The following is a 27,091-nucleotide window of genomic DNA, read 5'->3' on the forward strand; positions in this document are numbered from 1 at the left end:
GGGGCTTTTGTGTTGGGCAGCGAGACCCTGGCGAGCTCGGTGTGTCTCCGCCGCTCCTTCCCCTTATCCCTGGGAGGTCCAAGTGGTTCCGCGGCAGCCTCTGCGGCTCTGGGACCTGCAGGTCCTGGAAGGTCCTTAGGGAAGACCCGAGACACCGCAGAGTGGGAAATGGTGAGTGTCCCCGCCAGTGTCTCGAGGGGGGAAGCGGGAACCGGCAGGAAGCGCTGTGGCGAACCCGGACCTCCCCGCGGTGCCGACCCGAGTTTCCGCTGTCGCCTCGCGGCCTTAGTGGCACAGGATGGGGGGCTGGACCCGCAGCCGGACCCTGGGCCGCCTGTCCCTGCCCCGCCGCCTCGGCCCGCCCCGGAACCTCTCTGGGCAGCTCTGCGCCTGCAGACCCGCGTCTCCCTCGGAGCGTGCGGAGCCGACGGGAGGGTCCTCAGAGGAGAGTCCCGACTTGGGGTTCGGGGTTCCTGCGTGGGAGGAGCTGTGGTCGGTGAAGTCTCCAAAACCTCCTTTATCCTGTTAGAAAAAAACTGAGGCGCCGTTAAGATATTAAAGAGTTTATTTGAGCAGAGAGTCGTGAGTTAGGAAGCCGCCCAGCGTGGTTTGTGGTTTGGGGAAGGAAGGGCTTTTGTAAGGAACCCAGAAGCAAACCCAATTAAACGGTTGATTGTGCACAGTTGTGTAGTCACCCCACATAGACTGTGCGCCAGGTATCTCCTGGTTATGTCATCAGAGGTTAATTGGTGGGTTCGTGGTTGCTTAAGGCTGTTTTGTTTGCCTTTAAGTTATTAATTTACAAGACAAGCATGAGTTAGTTTTGGTTGGTTGGTTACTCATTCATGTGTGTATGTACATATATATGATGGAGTCTCAGACTCGGGCTGAAGCGATCCTCCCACCTCAGTCTCCCTGGTACCTGTGTTTAATTATTTTAACATAAACTCCACATTTCTAAGTGTATGGCTAGCAGGATCTCACATCAGCGACCGTGTTTCCACAGCCTAACTCTTCTGGGGCTTGTAGTAAAATCCTAAATTTCCAATTCTTTTCCTACATTCAAATGCAACATTATCAAGTATTTGTCTTTTATTGTACGTTTCAGACAGATGCAGTGTTTTTTGGTTTTTTTTCAGAGTAGTGAGTCGTTTTGAAAATATTTGTTTTCGCTCGTAAAATATTTCTGAACGTTACATATGAGTGGAAAGCAGTAATAATCACCTGACAATTGTTAAAAAAAAAAAAAAGTCTTTGTGCATCTCCTAGTTTTATCTTTTTTGAGTGTGCACATCTTACCAGATTGTCTTTGGGGTGAAGTTCCCCTTTGGAAACGTTAGAGGGTGATATGTCCTCAGGCACCCTCATATCTTTTCTTGGTCCTCTGTTTAGCGGCCAGATCTCTTGGAGTGTCTAATGAATACCTTCTCCTGGGTCATCTCCTCCCAGAGGACAGTTTAAAATATGGGAGTAGAGCCTCTCCAGGCAGCATCTGGGTGCCCTGGAGCTGAGAGACGTCTCCTAGTATACTCTTCGTTTAAAACACAAGTCCCTGGTGCATTAGGATTTTCTTCCTCCAACCCTAGTTTTCATCATTCCTTGGAGACATGTTGTTAGGCAGCCAATCAGACGCTGGTATTAAGGGAAAAAGCTAGAAATGATTCCTGCCCTCTGGATTTTCTCGGACTTGGAAAAGGAGAAAAACTATCTCAAAGGACAAGGAATATCCCCCTCCCCCAGTGAGGTAGTGCAAGAACCAGAAAAGCACCATCATCAGAATTATGTAAGAAGGGAGTTGGCTGGACGTGACCCACGCCTGTAATCTCCGCATTTTGGGAGGCCAAGGGGGGTGGATCACTTGAGGTCAGGAGTTGGAGACCAGCCTTGCCAGTGTGGCAAAACACTGACTCTACTAAAAATACAAAAATTAGCCCAGTCTGGCGGTGCATGCCTGTAATCCCAGCTACCTGGGATGCTGAGGCAGGAGAATCGCTTGAGGCCAGGAGGTGGAGGTTGCAATGAGCTGAGATGGTGCCACTGCACTCCAGCCTTTGAGACAGAGTGAGACTCAGTCTCAAAAGAAAAAAAGGGAGTTTATTCTAAAATATTGCAATGGGGGGAAAAACACCAGGTATAAGAGCTGCAAGCATGTTAAAGTTTAGGCAGAAAAGGGCTTAGAAATTCAGGCACACAGGCCAGGTGCGGTGGCTCACACCTGTAATGCCAACACTTTGGGAGGCCGAGGTGGGCAGACCACGAGGTGGGCAAACCAGGAGATCGAGACCATCCTGGCTAACACGGTGAAACCCCGTCTCTACTAAAAATACAAAAAATTAGCCAGGCGTGGTGGCGGCGCCTGTAGTCCCAGCTACTCTGGCAGGAGGATGGTGTGAATCCCGGAGGTGGAGCTTGCAGTGAGCCAAGATCACGCCACTGCACTCCAGCCTGGGCGACAGAGCAAGACTCCGTCTCAAACAAAACAAAAAAAATTCAAGCACATAATGGGGCACAGTACAGTGTCTCCTGGGAGGATGATCATTGAGTATTTCTGTGAGGAGAATGGGCCTGTGAGGGTATCTAAAGTGATAAAGTGTCCCGACTTGACACTTGACCCGGAGATGTCTATGTTCTGTCAGCCTGACCTCTCCGAGTTTATTGCCTTGAAAAGATTTATTCACTTAGTTCAGTTTCAGTTTTTCGTTAACTTTAAAATGTTTTATTCATAGAGCTTGAAAGATTTAAAAAAATTATTTCCAAAGAGACAAGAAAGAGGTGGATTTCAGTGGGAGAAAAATCTATTCATATTCCATTTGTTAAAAATTCTTGTTGCTGGTCGCGGTGGCTGAAGCCTGTAATCCCAGCACTTTGGGAGGCCAAGACGGGCGGATCACGAGGTCAGGAGATCGAGACCATCCTGGCTAACACGGGGAAACCCCGTCTCTACTAAAAAATACAAAAAACTAGCCAGGCGAGGTGACGGGCGCCTGTAGTCCCAGCTACTGGGGAGGCTGAGGCAGGAGAATGGTGTGAACCCAGGAGGTGGAGCTTGCAGTGAGCCGAGATCACGCCACTGCACTCCAGCCTGGGCGACAGAGAGACACTCCGTCTCAAAAAAAAAAAAAATTCTTGTTAACCTTTTTCTTCCCAAGAGTGAGTGTAGTAAGTTTCTCAAGTCTGTTCTTTTTTGAGGAAGATTTGAAAGGGAATTCTAGGGCTTTGCTTTGAGAATGTGTATTAGTTTGTTTTCATGCTGCTGATAAAGACATACCTGAGACTGGGCAATTTATAAGAGAAAGAGATTTAAAGGACTTACTGTTCCACATGGCTGGGGAAGCCTCACAATCAGAACAGTGTGGTCCTGAAACTATCCCCACCATCTGTGGAAAAACTGTCTTCTATGAAACTGGTCCCTGATGCCAGAAAGGTGGTGAACTGCTGCAATAAAGTAAATTCAGAATTATATGAGAAGGGAGTTTGTTCTGAAGTATCGCAATGAGGAAAAACCACGTATAACAGCGGCAAGCATGTTAAAGATTAGGCAAAAAAGGGCTTTCTTAGGAAGGAGCAAACTAGATTAGAAAAAAAGCGGAGAAGAAGAGGGCCAGATGGATTCTAGATCAGAGAACATTTCACCCTGAGGTCAGCCTGTCAGCCTGTTCACAGGAGAGGAATAAAACAGGGTTGTATGTTGACTCAGACTGAGGGTGTATCAGAGTTCAGGGGCCTGAGGGAAGGAGGGAAACTTAAGTAAAATTTGGTTAACAAGTATTTTGTTCTGACCACTGAAGACAAATTTAGTCAGCTAATTAGTTAAGAGGCAAAAAAAAAAAAAAAAAAAAATTGTCTGTTTCTGGCTTTATTATACGTAAAGGAAGCATCATCTAAGTCATACTGAGAAGGTGTTTGTTTTCACTAAGCTGTTCCTGGAGAACACAAAGAATATTTTTGTTGTTGTTTGTTTTTTAAGTTGCAGATATTTAACAGGATTACCTACTCACCCCATCTTCACCTGCTACATTCCCTTGTCCTCTATAGCTGTTCCATTGAGTTGTTCCTGAGTCATATCTTTTATAATAAACTGGTAAACATCAGTAACTTGTTTTTGCTGAGTTTTGAGCATAGTTTTTTTTCACATTATCAAACTTGAGGAAGGGGTGATGGGAACCTCTGACTTACAAGCAATTGCTCAGAAGGATAGATGGGCCCCTAGGGCTTGCCACTGGCAAGTGCACTGTGGGCAGTGTTGTGGCACTGATCTGTGAGCTTGTGGGGTACGCGTTGACTCTGAGTGGTGTCAGAATTTAATTGTTGGACAGTTAGTAGGTGTTGGAGAATTGGTTGGTGTTCAGCGAAGTCCACACATTTGGTTTCAGAAAAAAATTTTGGCTTCAGAAAAAAAATTCAGAAGACTCACAGATCAGAGTCTTCACCGGACTCTGGGAGAGTGTGTGGTCACTGGTGAGAATTGAGACCTGGAGAAGAGAGCATTTCCTCACCTGCAGGGGATAAATGGGTATGGAGCACCCAGAATTAAATTCCGATCGCTCAGGCTTCCTTCACTCATTCCCTAGGAATGAACCACCTTGGGCTGTATCTCCACTTTGAGAGTGGTCCCCAAGCTTGGAACATATTTAACCTACTGAGCATGGGGTTCGTCTTTATAAAATCTTGCTGGGACATAATTCCAGTTTGGGCAAGTATTTAAGAATTTTATTCCATGATTTGAATGTGAGATTTTGATTCTCTTGATTGAAAACGAGTGAATTGAGTGATATGACTTGAAAAAAATCATAGATAATTCTTGGAATAAATTGTAAAGTCATGGGCTCGGCGGGGCGCGGTGGCTCAAGCCTGTAATCCCAGAATTTTGGGAGGCCGAGACGGGCGGATCACGAGGTCAGTAGATTGAGACCATCCTGGCTAACACGGTGAAACCCCGTCTCTACTAAAAAAAATACAAAAAACTAGCCGGGCGAGGTGGGGGCGCCTGTAGTCCCAGCTACTCGGGAGGCTGAGGCAGGAGAATGGCGTGAACCCGGGAGGCGGAGCTTGCAGTGAGCTGAGATCCGGCCACTGCACTCCAGCCTGGGTGACAGAGCGAGACTCAGTCTCAAAAAAAAAAAAAAAAAAAAAACAGGCCGGGCGCGGTGGCTCACGCTTGTAATCCCAGCACTTTGGGAGGCCGAGGCAGGCGGATCACGAGGTCAGGAGATCGAGACCATCTTGGCTAACATGGTGAAACCCCGTCTCTACTAAAAATACAAAAAATTAGCCGGGCATGTGCTGGGCGCCTGTAATCCCAGCTGCTCAGGAGGCTGAGGCAGGAGAATGGCATGAACCCAGGAGGTGGAGCTTGCAGTGAGCCAAGATCGCGCCACTGCACTCCAGCCTGGGTGACAGAGCGAAACTCCGTCTCAAAAAAAAAAAAAAAAAAAAAAAAAAAACCCATAAAGTCATGGGCTCACTCTCCAGGTGAATAAACAGACCTTGTGCAGTTCTGGTGTTCTGATCTTTTCTAACTTCTGCTCAGAGATGTGACCACGGGTCTGATTGTTTTTTCTTATTCTTTGTGGATTAACTGTCTATTTATCATGAATCAGAATTTTGCTCTTTTTTTTTTTTTTTTTTTGAGACGGAGTCTCACGCTGTAGCCCAGGCTGGAGTGCAGTGGCGCGATCTCGGCTCACTGCAAGCTCCGCCTCCCGGGTTCACTCCATTCTCCTGCCTCAGCCTCCCGAGTAGCTGGGACTACAGGCGCCGCCACCGCGCCCGGCTAATTTTTTGTATTTTTAGTAGAGACGGGGTTTCACTGTGGTCTCGATCTCCTGACCTTGTGATCCGCCCGCCTCGGCCTCCCAAAGTGCTGGGATTACAGGCTTGAGCCACCGCGCCCGGCCAATTTTGCTCTTTTTTTATGGCTGCATAGTTTTACCTCTTGAGTTTTTAGTAGCTTAATGTTACTATTAATATACCATAAATATTGTGCTGAAAAGATATTTTTGTGTGATTTCTTTATATATAGTATATATTTATATAATTATAAATACATACCATATTTTGTATAATATATAATATATACTTTATATGTTATATTTTATAAATAATATATAATATATACTATATATTTTATATATATATATTTTTGAGATGGAGTTTTGTTCTTGTTGTCCAGGCTGGAGTGTAATGGCACAATCTTGGCTCACCACCACCTCCGACTCCCACGTTCAAGCAATTCTCATGCCTCAGCCACCTGACTAGCTGGGATTACAGGCATGCACCACCACACCAGACTAATTTTTTTGTATTTTTAGTAGAGACGGGGTTTCGCCATGTTGGCCAGACTGGTCTCGAATTCCTGACCTCAGGTGATCCTCCTGCCTCGGCCTCCCAAAGTGCTGGGATGACAGGCGTGAGCCACCGAGCCTGGCTTGTGGTTTCTTTTTTTAAGTATATATTAATTTTTATTTGAAATAATAAGGTGGCCGGGCGCGGTGGCTCAAGCCTGTAATCCCAGCACTTTGGGAGGCCGAGGCGGGCGGATCACAAGGTCAGGAGATCGAGACCACAGTGAAACCCCGTCTCTACTAAAAATACAAAAAATTAGCCGGGCGCGGTGGCGGGCGCCTGTAGTCCCAGCTACTCAGGAGGCTGAGGCAGGAGAATGGCGTGAACCCGGGAGGCGGAGCTTGCAGTGAGCCGAGATCGTGCCACTGCACTCCAGCCTGGGCAACAGCGTGAGACTCCGTCTCAAAAAAAAAAAAAAAAAAAAAAAAAAAAAAAAAAAAAAAGAAATAATAAGGTTAGGCACAGTGGCTCACCACTGTAATCTCAGCACTTTGGGAGGCTGATGTGGGTGGATCACTTGAGTTCAGAAGTTTGAGACCAGCCTGGGCAACGTTACGAGGCACTGCCTGAACTTAAAAAAAAACCAGCCAGGCGTGGTGGTGTGGAGCTGTGGTCTCAGCTACTTGGGAGGCTCAGGTGGGAGGATCACTTGAGCCTCAGAGTTCCAGGCTGCAGTGAGCTGTAATTGCACCATTGCACTTCAGCCTGGGCAACATAGTGAGACCCTGTTTAAAAAAAAAAAAAAGAATTGGCCGGGCGCAGTTGCTCACACCTGCAATCCCAGCACTTTGGGAGGCCGAGGTGGGCAGATCACGAGGTCAGTAGGTCGAGACCATCCTGGCTAACTCGGTGAAACCCTGTCTTTACTAAAAATACAAAAAATTAGGTGGATGTGGTGGCGGGCACCTGTAGTCCCAGCTACTCGGGAGGCGGAGGCAGGAGAATGACATGAACCCGGGAGACGGAGCTTGCAGTGAGCCGAGATTGCGCCACTGCACTCCAGCCTGGGCGACAGAGCGAGACTCCGTCTCAGGAAAAAAAAAGAATGATGTAATGGACTCTGGGATCTCAGGGGAAAGAATGGGTGGGAGTTAGGGATAAAAGACTGCACATTGGGTACAGTGTATGCTGCTTGGTTGATGGGCATACTAAAATGTCAGAAATTACCACAAAAGAACTTACCCATGTAACCAAACACCACCTGCTCCCCCAAAACCTACTGAAGTTAAAAACAGAGCACAAAAGAAAGATTATCTGGTGCTAAAAATAAGGTTTTCTCAGGTCTTTTCTAAAAATTATGTGTTCTTCTGGGCAGACACACAGTTTCCTGAATTCCCTAGTATACCTGTGCTTTTTAGTACTCTACTCTCTGAAAGAAATTTTTACTCCAGCTTTTTCCTGGGTTGTAGGTGGTCTATTGTATGTGTCAGGCGCAGTCTGTTGTTTCAGGTGGCAGCATACTTTTTGTTTACGTAATTCTTTCCGGTTTTTCACACAGATTGCTTTCTGCCTTACTTGGAACAGAGAAGAGAGTCTTGTTTTAGAGATTTGGCAGCCTCCAGCCAAATTGGATCATAACCATGCAGTAATTTGTATATTTCATCTCTACTCCCTGTAAAACCAACGACCAAGGTTCCACACTGCAAACTTGTGATTTTGTCTTCAAGACTGGCACCACATTGGGGAGGGATTGGAGCAAGGAAAAGGAAAATCTTGATCAGGCTTTCCTGCTTTTGGCATTGTGGTTTTTTGCTTTTTGTTTTTGTGTTGTATTCTATATTTGCATGTTTGCTACAAAGCCTTTGATGGCTTTTAAGAGTTTTGAGAGGTTTTTAACAATTCTGCCTGTTGTTTAAATATTTTGGGGAGGGACAGGTGTTTGGCTATGCTTGCTCTGTCATTTTGCTGCCTTCTTTCTCACTAGACTCTCTGATGTATTTCATTGATTTATATGATTTTCTTTGTGCAATTTCAACAGTCTATCTTGTTTAGTGTTACTTTGAAGCAGTTTTGAAATTGTAAAGTGTGAGTTGTCATACTTTGCTTTTTTACAAGATTGTTGTGGTATTCTGAGTCCTTTGCAATTCCATATGAACTTGAGCATCAAGTTTTCAATTTTTACAAAGTAGTTGCCTGGAGCTCTGACAGGGATTGTGTTAAATACATGGAGTGTTCTGGGGAGTATAACCATCTTAATAATACTAAGCCTACTGAGCTATGAACATGGGATGAGTTTCCATTCATTTAGATCGTCAGCTTTTTCAACAAGGTTTGTCGTTTTTAGAGTAGAAGTTTTGTACTACTTCTTTTAAGTTTATTTCTGTATATTTATTCTTTATGTACTATTGTAAATGATTTGTTTCCTTTACTCGAATTTTCATATATTTCAAGTATAGAAGTGGAATTTGTTTTTTTGTTTTTTTTTGTTTTTTTGAGACGGAGTCTATGTCGCCCAGGCTGGAGTATGGTGGTGCGATCTCGGTTCACTGCAACCTCTACCTCCCGAGTTCAAGCGATTCTCCTGCTTCAGCCTCCAGAGTAGCTGGGACTACAGGTGCACGCCACGACGCCTGGCTAATGTTTTTATAGAGACGGGGTTTGGGGTTTCACCGTGTGAGCCAGGATTATCTCAATCTCCTGACCTCTTGATCCGCCCACCTCGGCCTCCCAAAGTGCTGGGATTACAGGCGTGAGCCACCGCGCCCGGCCGGAATTTAGTTTTGTGTATGTTTTACCTCTGACTTTGGTGAACACATCATCTTGGTTGTTGCCAGCTTCTGAAAATTACAAATAATGGTGCCATAAATGTCCTTGTGAAGGTTTTTGTGTGAACATATTTATTTATTTATATTTTATATGTATATTTTGAGATGGAGTCTCGCCCTGGTGCCCAGGCTGGAGTACAATGGCGTGATCTCAGCTCACTGCAACCTCCGCCTCCCGGGTTCAAGCGATTCTACTGCCTCAGCCTCCCAAGTAGCTGGGATTACAGGCGCCCGCCACCACTCCCGGCTAATTTTATATCTTTTTTAGTAAAGACAGGGTTTACCATGTGGATCTATATTTTTAACTCATTTGAGTAAACCTTTTGGAATTGGTTTGGCTTCTAGGAGATATCTTCTCTATGGCATGAATGGAGTTGAGAACAATTCACTTTGTGAAACTTAAGTGAGAGTGAGCTGATTATAAGATCTTTGTAAAAGCAGTGTGTATGTGTATTTGTATGTTTGAGAGCCATTATTTATCAAGTATTAATGTCTTGCTGTGTAACAGACCTTTTAATAAGTGTGACAGTGAATCAAACTCAATAAACATCCCTGTCCATTTGAGGCTGACATTCTAGGAAACAGGAGAGGAAAGATACAAGTAACATACAAAATAATTCAGATGGTGGTCTTGCTAAAAAGAGAGGGAAAGGTGGTGAAGAGATCAGAGGTCTGAGCTGGTTGTGTCTCTCTTAGAATCCATTGGTGACTTTGGGCCATTGCCTCTGAGGGTTAGTGAGCTTGTGTATCTGTGTGTGTGTGTCCCCACCTGTATGTGCAGTTGCGGTGCATGTCTGAGTACTGTCTATATCTGCTTTGTAAATTCTGGAATTTGTTTTTCTAACTGATTTCCTGGTAGCACCTTCTTTACCATGTTAAATAGAGGTGATAGGAGGATGGGTATTTCTCTTACCACAGCATGTTTAGCTCTGGTAAAATTTCATTTGGTTAGGCCTTTGAGAAATTGTTTATTTTGCATGCAGAAATATTAAGAAGATAATTATTTGGGCGTGAATAAAAATGTCTACTTTCTCCTCCTTCTGGAATCTGAGACTGATTTTTCCGTGATCTTCACTGGTGTATTAGTCTGTTTTGCATTACTATAAAGGAAAACCTGAGACTGGGTCATTTATAAAGAAAAGAGGTTTATTTGGCTCACAGTTCTGCAGACTGTACATGTGTGGCACCAGCATCTGCTTGGTTTGTGGTGAGGCCTCAGGAAGCTTTTACTTAATGGCCAAAAGCAGAGGGGGCATGTATGTCACATGCTGAGAGAGCGAAGGAGATTCCAGGCTGTTTTAAACAACCAGCTCCCATGTGAACTAGTAGAGTGAGAATTCACTCAGTACCATGAAAACAGCATCAAGCCATTCATGAAGGTTCAACCCCCATGACACAAACACCTCCCCCAGGCCCTCCTCCAACACTGAAGGTTACATTTCAAAGCAAGACTTCATGGACACATGCATCTAAACCGAATTTCACCCCTTGCACCCCAAATCTTATGTCTTCTCACTTTGCAAAACTCATCCCTTTTTAATAGTTCCCCAAAGTCTTTTTTTTTCTTTTCTTTTTTTTTTTCTCTGAGGCAGAGTTTTGCTCTTGTCCCCCAAGGCTGGAGTGCGATGGTGCGATCTTGGCTCATTACAACCTCCGCCTCCCAGGTTCAAGTAATTCTCCTGCCTCAGCCTCCCAAGTAGCTGGGACTACAGGCATAAGCCACTGCACCCAGTCTGTTCCCCAAAGTCTTAACTCTTGCCAGCATCAACTCAAAAGTTTAAATTCTCATCTGAGACTCAAGGAAAGTTTCTTTCACCAATGAGCCTGTAAGATTAAAAAGAAAAAGAGTTATTTACTTCCAAGATACAGTGGTGGCACAGGTATTGGCTAAACCTTCCCATTCCAAAAGGGAGAGATTTGCCAAAAGAAAGGGTAACAGGCTCTGAAATCCAGTAGGGCAGACATTAACCCTTAAAGCTCCAAATAAATCTCCCTTGACTCCATGTTGCACATCCTGGGCACATTGATGCAAGGATTGGGCTCCCAAAGCCTTGGGCATCCTCACTTCTGTGGCTTTGCTGGGTGCAGCCCATGTGACTTCTGACATATTAGAGTCTAATGCTTGCAGTGTGTCCAGGCTCAGGTGCATGCTGCTTGTGGCTGTGCCATTCTGGGGTCTGGAAGGCAGCAGCTCTGTTTCCACAGCTCCGCTAGGCAGTGCCATGGTGGGGACTCTGTGTGGGGGCTTCATCCTCACGTTTCTCTTGGCACTGCCTTAGTAGAGGCTGCCTATGGGGGTTCCTCCCCTGTGTCAGGCTTCTGCCTGGGCACCTGGGCACCTACATTCCTGATAACATCTGAAATGTAGGTGAAGCTACCAAGCCTCCTTAACCTCTTGCATTTTATGCACCTGCAGACTTAACACTAAGTGGAAGCCGCCAAGGCTTATGGCTTGTGCCCTCCGGAGCCGTGGCCCAAGTGGTATATGGGGCCTTTTTAGCCAAAGCTGGAACCAGAGCTACTGGAATGCAAGGAACAGTGTCCTAAGGCTGCACAGGGCAGTGATGCCTTCGACCTGGTACCCCAGACTTTTTCCTTTTAGGCCCCTGGGCCTGTGGCGAGAGGGGCCACCACAGAGTTTCCTGAAATGCATCACAGGTCTTTCTTAGTGCCGTGGCTGCTGGTACCTGGTTCCCCTTTAGTTGTGCAACTCTTGTCTTCCAAGTCATTGCTCCACAGGCTGCTCCACAGGCTGCTTGGATTCCTTCACCACAGGGCCAGGTTGCACATTTTCCAAACTTGTATGCTCTGCTTCTCTTTTAATCACGTTTCAACTTTAAATCACTTCTGATTGTGGGAGCAAAGAAGCAACCATACCACCTCTTGAATCCTTTGCTGCTTAGGAATGTCTGCTTCTGGAGACTCTTAAGTTATTACTCCTAAATTAAACCTCCTGCAAATCCTTAGGCCATGGACACAATGCAGCCCAGTCTTTGCTGGGGTGTAACATGGGTGACCTTTGCTCAAGCTCCCCAAGACTTTCTCAGTTCCGTCTAAGGCCTCATTGGCCTGGCTTTCACTATCCATATTTCTGTCAACATTTTGCTTTCAATCATTGAATCACTCTCTAAAAAGTTCTAACTTCCCTTATCTCCCTGTCTTTTTCTGAGCCCTTGAAGGTCTTCCAGCTTCTGCCTGTTACGCAGTTACAAAGCTGCTTTCACATTTTCAGGTATCTTTATAGCAACACCTCACTCCGCAGTGCCAATTTTCTGTATTATTCCATTTTTCCGTTGGTATAAAGTAATTCCTAAGACGGGGTAGTTTTAAAGAAAATAGGTTTATTTGACTTACGGTTCTGCAGGCGGCACAAGCGTGGCACCATCTGCTGCTTGGCTTCTGGTGATGCCTCAGAGGGAAGGCAGAGGGGGAACAGGCAAGCCACATGGTGAGAGAGGGAGGAAGAGAGAGGAGGAGGAAGTTCCAGCCTCTTTTAAATACCCGGCTCTCCTGTGAACCAACAGAGAACTCATTACTTCAAGGACAGCACTGAGTCATTTATGAGATGTCTGCCTCCATGACCCAAATGCCTTCCCCTAGGCCCACCTCCAACATTGGAGGTCACATTTAAACATGAGATTTGAAGGAAACACACAACCAAACCATATCAACTGGTAATGTTTCTGGATGTAAAACTCATACATTAGTGGGGATCCCTAAGCCTGGGCACCCAGGAGATGTCTCGAACTTGAGCAGCTCACCAATTTCAGTTTGGTTTTTCCTATACATGTACTGCTACTCGCAGAGGATTCTTACAGTTTTCTCATCAACTAAGTGTTAATTCTCTGGATGTGCCTCTCGGTCTCTCTATATTTTGCTTGGTAGTTTTTACTGGGAACTCAGTTCTTTAATGGTTAATCTTAGAGTTGTTTAGTTAAATTTATTTGCCTTTTATTGTGAATGTGAATGTTGCTTTTTTTTTAACTTTTGTGTTCTGGGGGTACATATGCAGATTTATTACATGAGTAAATTTCATGTTTCTGTTTTGCTGCACAAATGATTTTGTCACATAGATAGTGAGCATAGTGCCTGATAGGTAGTTTTTTGACTCTCACTTTCCTCCCATTCTCCCTCTCAGGTAGGCCCCAGTGTCTATTGCTCCCATCTTTGTGTCCATGTATACTCAACAGTTAGCTTCCATTTATAAATGAGAACATGTGGTATTTGGTTTTCTGTTAATACGTTAATTTGTTTATGATAATGGCCTCCAGCTGTAGCCATGTTTATGCAAAGGACATGATTTAATTTCTTATAGCTGCATAGTATTCCATGGTGTATATGTACCACTTTTTTAAAAATCCAGTCCACTATTGATGGGCATTTAGATTGATTGTGTGTCTTTGACATTGTGAATAGTGCTGTGATGGACATACTAGTGCATGTGTCTTCTTGGTAGAACAACTTATATTCCGGCCGGGCGCGGTGGCTCAAGCCTGTAATCCCAGCACTTTGGGAGGCCGAGACGGGTGGATCACGAGGTCAGGAGATCGAGACCATCCTGGCTAACACGGTGAAACCCCGTCTCTACTAAAAAATACAAAAAACTAGCCGGGCGAGGTGGCGGGCGCCTGTAGTCCCAGCTATTCCGGAGGCTGAGGCAGGAGAATGGCGTGAACCCGGGAGGCGGAGCTTGCAGTGAGCTGAGATCCGGCCACTGTACTCCAGCCTGGGCGACAGAGCGAGACTCCGTCTCAAAAAAAAAAAAAAAAAAAAAAAAAGAACAACTTATATTCCTTTGGGTCTGTATCCAGTAATGGGATTGCTGGGTCAAATGGTAGTTCTGTTTTAAGTTTTTTGAGAAACCTTCAAACCGCTTTTCACAATGGCTGAACTAATTTGCATTCCCACCAGCAGTGTGTAGGTGCTCCATTTTCTGCACTACCTTACCACCATCTGTTAAAGACTCTTTAATAATAGCCCGAATGTTGCCTTTGGTTTTTGGGTTGTTTTGGGTTTTTTTCCCCAATTATTTCTCCTTTTATTGCTCCTTCTATGAACCTTGACACTTTCCTTTGGTGGTCTCAGGAAATCTTTTCAACATAAATTATTTCTCAAGCAAAGGAAAATTTACTTTGAGCATTAAGACACATACGTAGTTCTGCTGTATTTGTTAAATGGCTCTTGGAGCATTTGATCCTTGGTTGAAGGCAGAAGATACCCACATTGGTTTGAGGAGCATTGTCTTCTGAAATCTTTTTGTAAATCACTCTTCTTAAGAAGTTTTCTTTTTCAGGGTTTACCCAGGTTTTCAAGAAATTGTTCAAAAACTGTCACATAAGGTACCAGACTGGTCTTAGAATCTCTGGTTCTATGTTTAATATCAGATTCAGCTTAATTCTCCTTTTTTCCTCTTTATTAGTGGAAGAGGCATCCAGTTCATGGCAGATGAGGCTTATGGTTGGAACAGTAAGTGGATCAAACCGATCCACTTTCTGCAAATCAGTAGGCACAGAAATGCGACCTGTTTTAGGATGAACACTAAAAGGGCTCTTCGGTAAATGATTGATTTCTTTGCTGACATTGATACCCCATCGTGGAAACAGTCCTGGAGCATAATCTCCCACTCCAGCCAGGTCCACATTTTCATTTTTGATGTTGTTCTGACATCTGCTGGTGCGCCCAGTGCTGAAGTGAATTGTGAGACTTTTGGAAGCTTTGTTGAAGTTCATCCTGAATTGTTTGAGGAACAAAGGCTAAAATCTTATCCCAGCTTTTGTTATTTTTGAGAATATCTTGATTAACCAAGGCATAGTCTTCAAAGTTTTTTTTTTATTATGTTTATAGATTTTCTGACAAAAGGGTGAATTTTTCAGTTAGTTGAACTTTCTTTTTAACATCTTGACCATGCTTTACAAGGCTCAAATACTCAACTATCCCAGAATGTACCACCGAAGACAGTTTTCTGATTTATCACAGACCCAACAATATACCCCCCTACTTCTAGAATATACCCAGAGACGATGCTTAAATCCAAAGTCCTCCCTCAGTGCTGTGTCAGTGATGCATATGGCCGTTGTCATGAGGATACAGCACTTAGAACATGTATCTGCAGAACTACAGCATCTCCTCACATTGTCATAGTCTGTCATGTCAGTGTCAAACACCAGTTCGTTTTCCTGAGCCTGGAAAGCTCCCAGATTCACTGTGTTGTGTTGATTGGGTCTGTGGGAATATACTGTGCCTATATCAATCTTGTATGGATTCATTTTCTGCATCTCCTTTTCCAGATCACTCTGGTTGTTGAAGGGTTGGTATCGAATGTAAATGTCATCTTTCAATGTGAATGAAAATTCACAGCGTTGGGAGTAATTCTTTACCACGCTGCTGCAGTTGAGCCAGTTACAGTACAGAGAATAGGGAAAGAGCCTCTGGTAATAACGTTTAAATAGCTCAGGCAGCTTGGTGGGGTCAGACATTTTCGTGGAGCTGAGAACTCAACCCAGGAAGCTTGACCATTGCCTTTTATGCCTTGCTTGACTGGAAATCAGAAGTGTCTGTCTCCATCTTTTTCTTTTAATTGACTGCTGTCAACTTTTAATCCTAAACTTTCTTTGTTCTACTTCTGACCTCACATCAGGATATGGTGAAAACAAGCCTGGGTGCTCTCTCTGGGTTTTGGCAGCAGATTGAAACCATGTAAATCTTTTACCTTGAAACTGAATTCTCACCCTAGCTTTCCACCTACCTTCAACAGAAAACACAGGCCTGGCTCCTTTTCTTCCTCATTCAAACCATATCAAACCATCTTGAAAGGCCTGACCTGATGGATCCACAAGGGTCAATTTTCTGAGTAATAATTTCCTACCCTCTCCAAACACATCTCTGCACTTGACCATCGCACTTAGTACCACTAGCAGAATGTTCAGACATTGCCCACCACCCTGTGGTTCTGTCTTCTCTTGCAATGACTTGCTAATCGGCTCTGCCGCCTGGGATCTGGTATGTACTTTAGCTGCTCACTAAGCAGCTAGCACTGTGAGCTGTGCTGCTCGATTTACTTATTTCTGTGAAATCTGTAAATCACAACTCAGATCACCATGTTATAAGACAAAGAAACAGAAAAATTGCGTTCTTTTAAATTTTAATTAATTTTTAAGTTTTCTGTTATGAAATATAGTAAGAATGAGTAAAACATTTGTCAGGAGTTTTAGTAATAATAGTTGAAGCAACTTTGATTCTTCACTGGGCCCCGTACAGTCCTTAAGAGTTTTCTGATAGTTTCACCTGGACTTGTCTCTTAGTTGACCACTGTTGTGATTCTTTGGCTATTTTTTTGCATTTTTATCATCGGTAATTTTTCAGTTCCATTTTGCTTTACTGGAACTTTCTGTAAATGAGTATGAATGGAATTAAAACAAAAAGGTTTATTTGGTGATTTCCTTGTGTCATTATGTTGCACACATGCTAGTGCCTGAGGCTGTGGACCATTGAATTCAGCCGTGCATTCTAATGATTCTGATGTTCGGGCTTTTTCAAGTTTTTTGTTTGTTTGTTTGTTTTTTTGCTTTTTTGGAAAAATAATGCTCCTATAATTTTATGCCACATTTCCAAGTGCAGATGCACAGTAAGTTCTCTGGACATTTTAGAAAAATTAATGGGCTACACATTGTGGTAAATTCAAATTAGAGCAGCGGAGAGTATCAGTTGACTCCTCCTTTCTTCCTGAGTAACCCGTTTGCCATGGCCGTCGTCACATGGAGTTGATTTTTTTCTTCTAGTCAATTTCAAATGTCAGGCACCTATTTTCTATTTTCTCATTACCAAGGAAGTTGACTTTTTAAAAAATAGATGGTCTTTCATCTTCTTTTAAGTATGCTTTGCTTATTTTCTCACTTTTCAATCATGTTCATTTTTACACTTCATACTAATTCTTTTTTTTTTTTTTTTTTTTTTTTTGAGACGGAGTCTCGCTCTGCCGCCCAGGCTGGAGTGCAGTGGCCAGATCTCGGCTCACTGCAAGCTCTGCCTCCCGGGTTCACGCCATTCTCCTGCCTCAGCCTCCTGAGTAGCTGGGACTACAGGCGCCCGCCACCTCGCCCGGGTAGTTTTTTTTTGTATTTTTTTAGTAGAGACGGGGTTTCACCGTGTCAGCCAGGATGGTCTCGATCTCCTGACCTCGTGATCCGCCCGTCTCGGCCTCCCAAAGTGCTGGGATTACAGGCTTGAGCCACCGCGCCCGGCCTAATTCTTTTATATAGCATGTATTACAGTTTTTTCCCACTGCTTTTTGCCTTTTAATTTCCTGAATATTAATATATGTGAATTCGTCAGTTCCTTTATTTTTTTTTCTATTTAAATGAATTCTGCCCATTTTTCTGTCCAAAAATACTCCTATTTTCCTTTGAAGTCTGCAAGTATTTTAGTTTTGTCTTTCACGTTTGAAATAAAGAAATTGATTATTGTTCATGGAATGGAGGGGAATGCAGTGTACTTTTTCAGTTAGTACCAGTTTGCTCTAACGTGCTTTTGATTTCTTCCACTGTTCTGGAATGCTCTGTCATCAATAAACTTTACATATAAAATTTCTGCTTATTTAAAACTTTTTTCCTTTTTGGACTATTTGTTTATCTCCATGTTAATACTATGCCATCCTGAATATTATAGTTTGAAAATTTCTGATACATGGTGAGGAAGCCATTGCCCTATTGTTTGGAAGACTTTAACAATTCTTAGACTTTTTTTTATTAGGTTTGGAAAAGTAGTTTTCAGTTGCTAATAAAGTGTCTGTTTTGGGGATTGATGGAATTTTTTAAGGCTATTTGAAAGAGGTGATATCTTGATGACATTGAGTTTCTTCTAAGCACATGTACTATCTTTCTGCTTACTCCATTGCACTTTGTTGTTATCTGATAGAAATTTTAAAATTGTTTTGTGTTATTAAAGATAAATTATCAGTCTTATTTACAACTAGATTTAATTTGGTCTGGAGTAAACTACTTGCAAGCTTCCAAATATTTTCTTTTTTTTTTTTTTTTTTTTTTTTGAGACAGAGTCTCGCTCTGTTGCCCAGGCTGGAGTGCAGGGGCGCGATCTCAGCTCACTGCAAGCTCCACCTCCCGGGTTCACGCCATTCTCCTGCCTCAGCCTCCCGAGTAGCTGGGACTACAGGCGCCGCCACCACGCCCGGCTAATTTTTTTGTATTTTTAGTAGAGATGGGGTTTCACCATGTTAGCCAGGATGGTCTGGATCTCCTGACCTCGTGATCTGCCTGCTTCGGCCTCCCAAAGTACGGGGATTACGGGCGTGAGCCACCGTGCCCGGCCCAAATATTTTCTTATTATAATCACGTTGATGCCTCATTTCTCCAATTAACAAGTTATAACAGCATATGAGAAATATTGTTTACCAAGAATGCTCGTTAGAGACTTAATGCTCAGAGTGTTTTCCAGAGCTGATACCCTAGGTACCACTGCAAGAATGGAGTAAAGTAGTAGGCTTTCAGAAACAAAACAAAGCTGGAGTTCAGCGAATAATAAATATATTGTTTGCATAAGATTGTTTACATATTGTTCACATAGGGTGATGAGATCCCTCAAAAACATCTTATTTTCTCACACCAAAAGGTCAGACTTTGTGAGCAGGTATTTCTAAGGATATGTAGTCTTAAGACTTAACACTAACTGTTATACGCAACAGATAGCATGACTTTTTTATAAGAGGCCCTCAAGATAAAATCTACACGTAGAAATTAGGGGTGACCTCATTTCTTACGGCACAGTTTATTCCCTCCACCTACCAATGAGAAAGGTGTTCCCACTGTGCTATTGACTTTCTGAATAGTTCATTTTAGCATGAAGAATGTTGAGTGGGAAGCAGTAAGTGCAGACAGAGAGTAAAGTTCTGATGACCAAGTCATGGAAGAAATGTTTGAAGTCTACAGAATTATGTTACGATTTTATGAGATGAATATAGATTCTTCATGTCTGTCTAAGCCATCCTCCTCTCCGCATATGTGTGATATTCTAGGATTCAGTGTCATTTGAAGATGTGGCTGTGGCCTTTACCCAGGAGGAGTGGGCTTTGCTGGATCCTTCTCAGAAGAATCTCTACAGAGATGTGATGCAAGAAATCTTTAGGAACCTGGCTTCCGTAGGTAAGAATAACACTTTTTCATGTAGTTGATTAGAAAACAAGTGTTTTGGCTGGGCGCGGTGGCTCACACCTGTAATCCCAGCACTTTGGGAGGCCGAGGTAGGCGGATCACCTGAGGTCGGGAGTTCGAGACCAGCCTGGCCAACATGGCGAAACCCCATCTCTACTAAAAAAATACAAAAATTAGCAGGTGTGGTAGCAAGCACCTGTAATCCCAGCTACTTAGAAGGCTGAGACAGGTTAATTGCTGGAACCCGGGAAGTGGAGGTTACAGTGAGCTGAGATTGAGCCACTGCATTCCAGCCGGGCCAACAAAGAAAGACTCTGCCTCAAAAAAAAAAAAAAAAGAAGGAAAGAAAGAAAAGAAAAAACAAGTGTTTCTTTGTCATGAATGTTTCCTGATTTGGCGTGTGAAAAGGGAGTACTTTGGTGAAAAAAATTAGACATGGTCACAGTGTATAGTGAACCTTGAATCTAGCAATTTTTCAAGTTTCTAATCATTTGTAATAATCTTATGGATGTACATTTTAGGAAACAAATCAGAAGACCAGAATATCCAAGATGACTTCAAAAATCCTGGGAGAAATCTAAGGTAATTTGCATTCACAAGAGCAAAAAATGCCCCTTGAGGGAATCTTAGCATGTCATAAGTTTTTAAAACAGACAAAACAGCTGGGCGCGGTGGCTCACGCCTGTAATCCCAGCACTTTGGGAGGCTGAGGCGGGTGGATCGTGAGGTCAGGAGTTCGAGACCAGCCTAACCAATATGATGAAACCCCGTCTCTACTAAAAATACAAAAATTAGCTGGGTGTGGTGGTGCATGCCTGTAATTCCAGCTACTCAGGAGGCTGAGGCAGGAGAATTGCTTGGAGTCGGGAGACAGAGGTTGCAGTGAGCTGAGATCACGCCATTGCACTCCAGCCTGGGCAACAGAGCAAGAGCAAGATTCTGTCTCAAAAATAATAATAATAATAATGATAATAATAATAATAAACAGACAAAACAAATAAGAACCACTAGAAATTTTTTTTGTTTTTTGTTTTTTTTCCAGAAAAGTCTTAGCAAAAAACACACCTGAATGTAACATGGATGTTCAGTATTTTCAGAACATTTTACTTGGAAACACCACTAAAATACTGTACATGTGACGATCACAGTTGTGATAATAATGATAATAGCTGGGCTGGGCGCGGTGGCTCACGCCTGTAATCCCAGCACTTTGGGAGGCCGAGGCGGGCGGATCACAAGGTCAGGAGATTGAGACCGCGGTGAAACCCCGCCTCTACTAAAAATACAAAAAATTAGCTGGGCGCGGTGGCGGGTGCCTGTAGTCCCAGCTACTTGGGAGGCTGAGGCAGGAGAATGGCATGGCAGGAACCCGGGAGGCGGAGCTTGCAGTGAGCCGAGATCGTGCCACTGCACTCCAGCCAGGGGGAGAGAGCGAGACTCCGTCTCAAAAAAAAAAAAAAAAAAGATAATAGCTTTTTTATGGGGGGCCCATGTCTTAAACAGTAATTAATTTATTTACTTTAAAACAATTTAGACATGGCAGGAAACTTGCATTTTCCCTGGTATTAGTAGCAATGTAAACCATGAATAAATGTACCATTAATGATGTGTTTATCATTTTTACAGCAGTCATGTGGTAGAGAGATTGTTTGAAATTAAAGAAGGCAGTCAATATGGAGAAACCTTCAGCCAGGATTCAAATTTGAATCTGAATAAGAAAGTTTCTACTGGAGTAAAACCATGTGAATGCAGTGTGTGTGGAAAAGTCTTCATATGTCATTCAGCCCTTCATAGGCACATCCTGTCTCACACTGGAAACAAACTATTTGAGTGTGAGGAATGTCCAGAGAAGTTATATCAATGCAAACAATGTGGGAAAGCCTTTATCTCTGTCACCAGTGTTGACAGACACATGGTAACACACACTAGTAATGGGCCTTATAAGGGTCCAGTGTATGAGAAGCCTTTTGATTTTCCTAGTGTATTTCAAATGCCTCAGAGCACTCACACTGGAGAGAAAACATATAAATGTAAACATTGTGATAAAGCCTTCAATTATTCAAGTTATCTTCGTGAACATGAAAGAACTCATACTGGAGAGAAACCCTATGCATGTAAGAAATGTGGTAAATCATTCACTTTTTCCAGTTCTCTTCGCCAACATGAAAGATCTCACACTGGAGAGAAACCCTATGAATGTAAAGAATGTGGCAAAGCCTTCAGTCGTTCCACTTACTTGGGAATACATGAAAGAACGCATACTGGAGAAAAACCCTATGAATGTATAAAATGTGGCAAAGCCTTTAGATGTTCCAGAGTCCTCAGAGTCCATGAAAGGACTCACAGTGGAGAAAAGCCCTATGAATGTAAACAGTGTGGTAAAGCCTTCAAATATTCTAGTAACCTATGCGAGCATGAAAGAACTCACACTGGAGTGAAACCTTATGGATGTAAGGAATGTGGTAAGTCGTTTACTTCTTCCAGCGCCCTTCGAAGCCATGAAAGGACTCATACCGGAGAAAAACCCTATGAATGTAAGAAATGTGGTAAAGCCTTCAGTTGTTCCAGTTCCCTTCGAAAGCATAAAAGAGCTTATATGTGGTAAAAAAAAAAAAAAACCAACAATAAAACGCCTCTGTGAATGTAAGAAGTGTGTTAAAGCTTTCATTTACTCTAGTTTCGTTAGAGCACGTGAAAAAATTAAAAACTCAGGCCGGGCGCAGTGGCTCACGCCTGTAATCCCAGCACTTTGGGAGGCCGAGGTGGGCACATCACGAGGTCAGGAGTTCGAGATCAGCCTGACCAACATGATGAAACCCCATCTCTACTAAAAATACAAAACTTAGCCAGGCGTGGTGACGCGCGCCTGTAGTCCCAGCTACTCAGGAGGCTAAGGCAGGAGAATCACTTGAATCAGGGAGGCAGAAGTTTCTGTGAGCCGAGATCGTGCCACTGCACTCCAGCCTGGGCGACAGAGTTTTTAATTTTTTTAAAATTTAAAATAGAGAGAAATCCAACACATGTAAGGAAGATTAGAATGTTGCAATTTTCCTAGTTCCCTTCTAAAACTTAGAAGAACTCATCCTGGGAAAGAACCTCATAAAATACCAAAAATGTGTTAAAGCACTTAATTTTCCCAGTCACTTACAAATATATTTTTATCAGTGATTCATTGTTAAAGAAGGTGTCTATACTTTAGATTTTCAATTTTTTGCAAGGAGTCATGGAGCTGACAATTTCATAGATACTTTATAAGCCATCGTACATGAGCTTAATAGGCTGTGTTTTGTTTTGTTTCTCATCAGTTAACATAATTTTTGTCTATTTATTTAAAAATGTATTGGATCCCTAGACTGAGTTGAAATGTATTTCTGACAGTTGGCAATTTTAATTTCCATGTGGTTGTTTTAATTGTTCTCTGATTAATGGACCATTGAAAAATGAGTTCTTGTTAATTGTTGGAAATTTCTTACTGATCTTATGTGGCAAGTTTTGGTTATTCCTCCCCCATTTTATATATATGTGTGTGTGTATATATATATCTATATATTTATTCTGCCTTTTTATGGGAAAGCTACTTTTTTGTTATAAAGATTTTCTTCTATTTTCTTTGCTAATAAAGAATTGTTATTAATTTGCATGTATGTGAAGTTTATATAGTCTCATGTACAGTATTATTTTCATTTTCTTTCCTTTATTCTTTGTCATTATTGGCTGTTATTTGCATAGTTCACTTTTTAAAAAAATGTTCTATTTTTAGAGAGGATCTCACTCTGTCAGCCAAGCTGAAGTGTAGTGGTATAGTCATAGCTCACTGCAGCTGCAAACTCCTGGGCTCAAGTGATTCTCCCACCTTAGCCTCCTATGTAGCTGGAGCTACAGACACATGTCACCATGCCCAGCTAATTATATAATTTTTAAAATTTCTTACAGAGATGGGATCTCGCTGTATTGTCTAGACTGGTCTTGAATTCCTGGCCTCAAGCTGTCCTCCTGCCTCAGCCTCTCCACATGTTGGGGGTACTGACATGAGCTACCATACCTGGCCTACTTTTTACTTTGAATTAAGAAGAGAGAACTGTGATTGGACAGTGTGCTTGTCTAATCTGAGTGTGAAAGCATTCAGTCTTACCATCAAGCATATTGTGGATTTTTCAGAAATATTCTCACACAGGCTCAGGAAGTTTTCTTGTGTTTTTTATTTATTGTTTCATGGTCAAGGAGTATTGAACTCTTATCACATGTTTTTTTCTGCATCTATTGAGATGATTTGTGGTTTCTGGCATTGTATTAATAGTCTATCACATTAACTGGCTTTCAGATACAAATACGGTCATTGGGGTGAAATCTGTCTTCATCATGGAATATAAGTATTTTATCTACAGGTTGAACGTCTGTAAAGCCCAGATTCCAACTACCAAATCTGAAATGCTCCAAAGTCAAAAACTGAGCACCAGCCTTATGCTCAACAGAAATGCTCATTAGAGGATTTTGATTTTTGGATTAGGGATGCTCATCCAGAAAGTTTTCTGCAAATATTCCAAGAATTTTTAAAGTCTGAAATCCAAAGCACTTCCGTTCCCAAGTATTTCAGATAAGAAACACTCAATCCATATTGATACATTCAATTTTCTAGTGTATTGTTGGGGCCTTTTGGATTTATAGTCAAATTGGTGTGCCCTAGTATACCATATAGTATAGCATCATCTAGTATATATAGAATGTCTACATGTATACTTATATGTGTATACATAGCTATATAATATGTAGTATAGTACAGTTTTGTAAGTTAGTATGAATTTTGCATAACTAGTTTATATTATATGTAATTAGCACTACAATAAATTGTATATTACAGGATTATGGCATTATACTATTTTGTTCTCACCAGTCTGTAGTCTAACATATTTCAGTTGCCTACCATTCCACATATTCATTTAAGCAAACCACTTGCATCCTCATGAGAACCAAGAAGCATCTCATGTTCTAGATACTACAGAGCATTCCCCTTACACCCTGTTTGTTCTATCTGCTCGCCAGTGCAAGTCCTATGTGGATCAGCCTCATTGACAGTACCCTCCCTCTTTTGTCTATGAGTATATCTAACTGATAACTGCTCTCAATCTTATCTGTACAGTCATGGGTGTCACGTGTTTTTCCCAGTAGCCTTAGGGTCCTAGTTCTTCTGTCACCAATGAGACTGTGGAAACAACTGGCATTACCAACAGAATGAACCAACAATGACTGATGATATCTTTTCAGCTTTAACTACCTGCTTTTGTCTAACTGGTTCCATAATGTAACAGAAATCACCCAAATTAGAACCAGCAATTGATGATGGACTTTCACTTTGGTCTACACAGCACTTTGCGTTATCAGCATTTGCCACCTCATCCCACAGTAAAACTCTCAACTCCTAGATGTGATTGGTTAACTGGCCATTCCCCAGCAGGAGGTATGTTCCACCTTGACCTGTGTTTGGCAGGCAGTTTCCAAGGTACCCCACATTGAGGCAGTGACCCAGCACCTTCACCACTGGGTTCTTCATTCCTGATTATCAAAAGTCAGACTGTTGCTCTGTGGTAGCTGCATCTCGTTTGCTTACCATCACTGGATGCTTGGAGTAGCCATGTGAACATTATTACTGTACACTTGGGACAGCGCCAGGGATTTTGTGTGTGTGAAGTTGCAGAAAGGAAGAATGTCCCCATGCTGGGGAGAATTAAGCATGTCACCTAATTGTCTAACAAGATGACTTGTGCAAGACTAGTGGCCTTGAGTGTTTCTTGTGCTGCTGCTTTTATGTGCATTCTTCTGATGAGGTGCACATCCATGGTGCCTCATGGTCCAGGCACGATGAGTCAAGAAAAGGGGAAGAAGCATTTGACATTAGCCTCTTTCATTGCAGAACCTCCATCTAGTGTATGGGCTTCTTTTAGCACTACTGATCAGCATGCCAAAGGCCTAACCTTGCAACCTAGATGGCCTTAGTCAAAATGACCTTACTGTATGTTGTTAACACCAGCAAGATTGAATGGCATTCACTGGAGGATTGGGTGGTCTTCAGTGTCAGTTGATGGACTCCTGAACTGTTTTCTTTAACCATACAGATTGCCCACACTAACGATAAATCAAATGCTGCTCCTTTGCATGAGAATTAAAAGGTCGTCTGAAGCAGTTTTCATAGAAGAGAAAAGCAGTCATGTGTCATGCTCTGGTCCAGCAACCTAATAGCAGATGGGCCACTAGGACACTGAAATTTCTGTACTGCTGCTGCCTATGTTTCTATCACAACAAATATCCTGATGCCTCACTGTTAAGGATTGAGAACTATCCTCCAAGTTGTATTGGACTGGCCCAGTTCTACCCTCTTTCTTACTTGCAGTTCTCAAGAATAAGTGTAGAATGTGCTGGGAATGCAGCATTCTGAAATCAGGAGAGAATGGTAGAACAGCCCAGACTTAGAGTCTTCACGGGAAATACAATGTCTCAACACTTTGCTCAGTGAGTCAGGGGATCCTGGGCTGGGCTATTTTCTGGAGTCTCTTAACTGTGTTGCAAGTGGGGCACATGCAGTCAAAATTCCATCCTTCCAGGCAACTTCTCTGAACCTTAGGTGACCACATCACATTGAATTTTAGACTTCTCATCTTCTTTGATGCCTTTATAAATAATAAATCAACTTATGTAATATGTGCATGAATGTGTTCTCTCTCATCATACTCAGACAAGCTGATAACAGTACACAGTGAGCCTGCTTTGGGGAGAAACAACCATGGCACCCATATGACACAGCAAAGGAGTTAATTCAAACATAAACCTAGAAGAAGAATTATTATTATTATTATTATTATTTTCCTGAGACGGAGTCTCGCTCTGTTGCCCAGGCTGGAGTGCAGTAGTGCGATCTTGGCTCACTGCAACCTCCACCTCCTGGGTTCACGCCATTTTCTCGCCTCAGCCTCCTGAATAGCTGGGTCTACAGGTGCCCGCCACCACGCCCGGCTAATTTTGTTGTATTTTTTTAGAGACGGGGTTTCACCGTGTTAACCAGGATGGTCTCGATCTCCTGACCTCGTGATCCACCCACCTTGGCCTCCCAAAGTGCTGGGATTACAGGCGTGAGCCACCGTGCCCAGCCAAACCTAGAATTCTTAAACCCCACAACACAACTATTACCTTGTAGGAGACGTGCAACAACGACAATGTTGGTTTTATCCTTTCTGGAGGAATACATTTATAAATATGAATAGGGTACACAGGCATTCACCCACTGGCCTCAAAGGAGCTCCTACCCAAGAGAAAAAGTTTTACAATTTGACCTGATTGGGAATCTGAAGGTTTACTAAATAACATATAAAACTAGATAATTGGGTGCCAATTGGGTTTTATGCTTCTGCAAAATGGCCTGTGAATTAATTTAAAAATCTGTTGAAATGCCTCAATTGGGAAACCTTCATGTCCTTAATCGATAAAGGTTACAAAAGAATTAAACCTGGTGATGCCACAAAATTTATGGTTCCCCTATGATCTTAGAGGGAATTACTGTATATAAAACAGGTGTGCTATCTTTTAATCAAAAAACAAGTATCGTGTAGCCTAAATTCTCCATAGTCATAGCACCCATTGTGCTATAATAGACTGTAGTTGACATGGATTCCCTGATCCAATGAGTAATACAATTGTTTGCTACTTCTACATGTTCTTGACAAAGAGGGAGCCCCTGAATCCCACTAGTTAAAATAAGTTAACATGGTTGAACATAAGTTTTTCCAAAGGTTACTAGGTAGATACTGATTCCATTTCATTAATAGATGT

General features: G+C 42.7%; 1 protein-coding gene and 1 pseudogene across 3 annotated transcripts; one reads left to right on the forward strand and one right to left on the reverse strand.

Moving 5' to 3' along the window:
* Positions 1-25,964, forward strand: ZNF670 (zinc finger protein 670). Of its 3 annotated transcripts, XM_045390731.3 has the most exons (5): positions 1-171; positions 7,844-7,977; positions 19,138-19,264; positions 19,795-19,855; positions 20,900-25,964. In XM_045390731.3, the coding sequence occupies exons 3-5, from the start codon at positions 19,231-19,233 to the stop codon at positions 21,876-21,878; spliced, it is 1,074 nt and encodes a 357-aa protein (XP_045246666.1). In that variant the 5' UTR covers positions 1-171; positions 7,844-7,977; positions 19,138-19,230; the 3' UTR covers positions 21,879-25,964. The 3 variants fall into 3 exon arrangements, with proteins under 3 accessions (XP_045246666.1, XP_005539643.2, XP_045246664.1); XM_005539586.5 differs by lacking the exon at positions 7,844-7,977; XM_045390729.3 differs by lacking the exon at positions 7,844-7,977 and having other exon boundaries at positions 20,903-25,964.
* On the reverse strand, positions 14,250-15,749 carry LOC123572925 (DNA primase small subunit pseudogene; annotated as a pseudogene).
* Positions 25,965-27,091: the final 1,127 nt, after the last annotated feature.

Source organism: Macaca fascicularis, chromosome 1 (assembly GCF_037993035.2).
Source record: "Macaca fascicularis isolate 582-1 chromosome 1, T2T-MFA8v1.1".
Classification (NCBI taxonomy): Eukaryota; Metazoa; Chordata; class Mammalia; order Primates; family Cercopithecidae; genus Macaca; species Macaca fascicularis.

Bases quoted from the DNA above. Each gene is read 5' to 3' on its own strand.
- ZNF670 (XM_005539586.5), top strand. The intron at 19,265-19,794 runs GTAAGAATAACA...TGTACATTTTAG, and splicing joins TAGGAACCTGGCTTCCGTAG to GAAACAAATCAGAAGACCAG. The intron at 19,856-20,899 runs GTAATTTGCATT...TCATTTTTACAG, and splicing joins AATCCTGGGAGAAATCTAAG to CAGTCATGTGGTAGAGAGAT.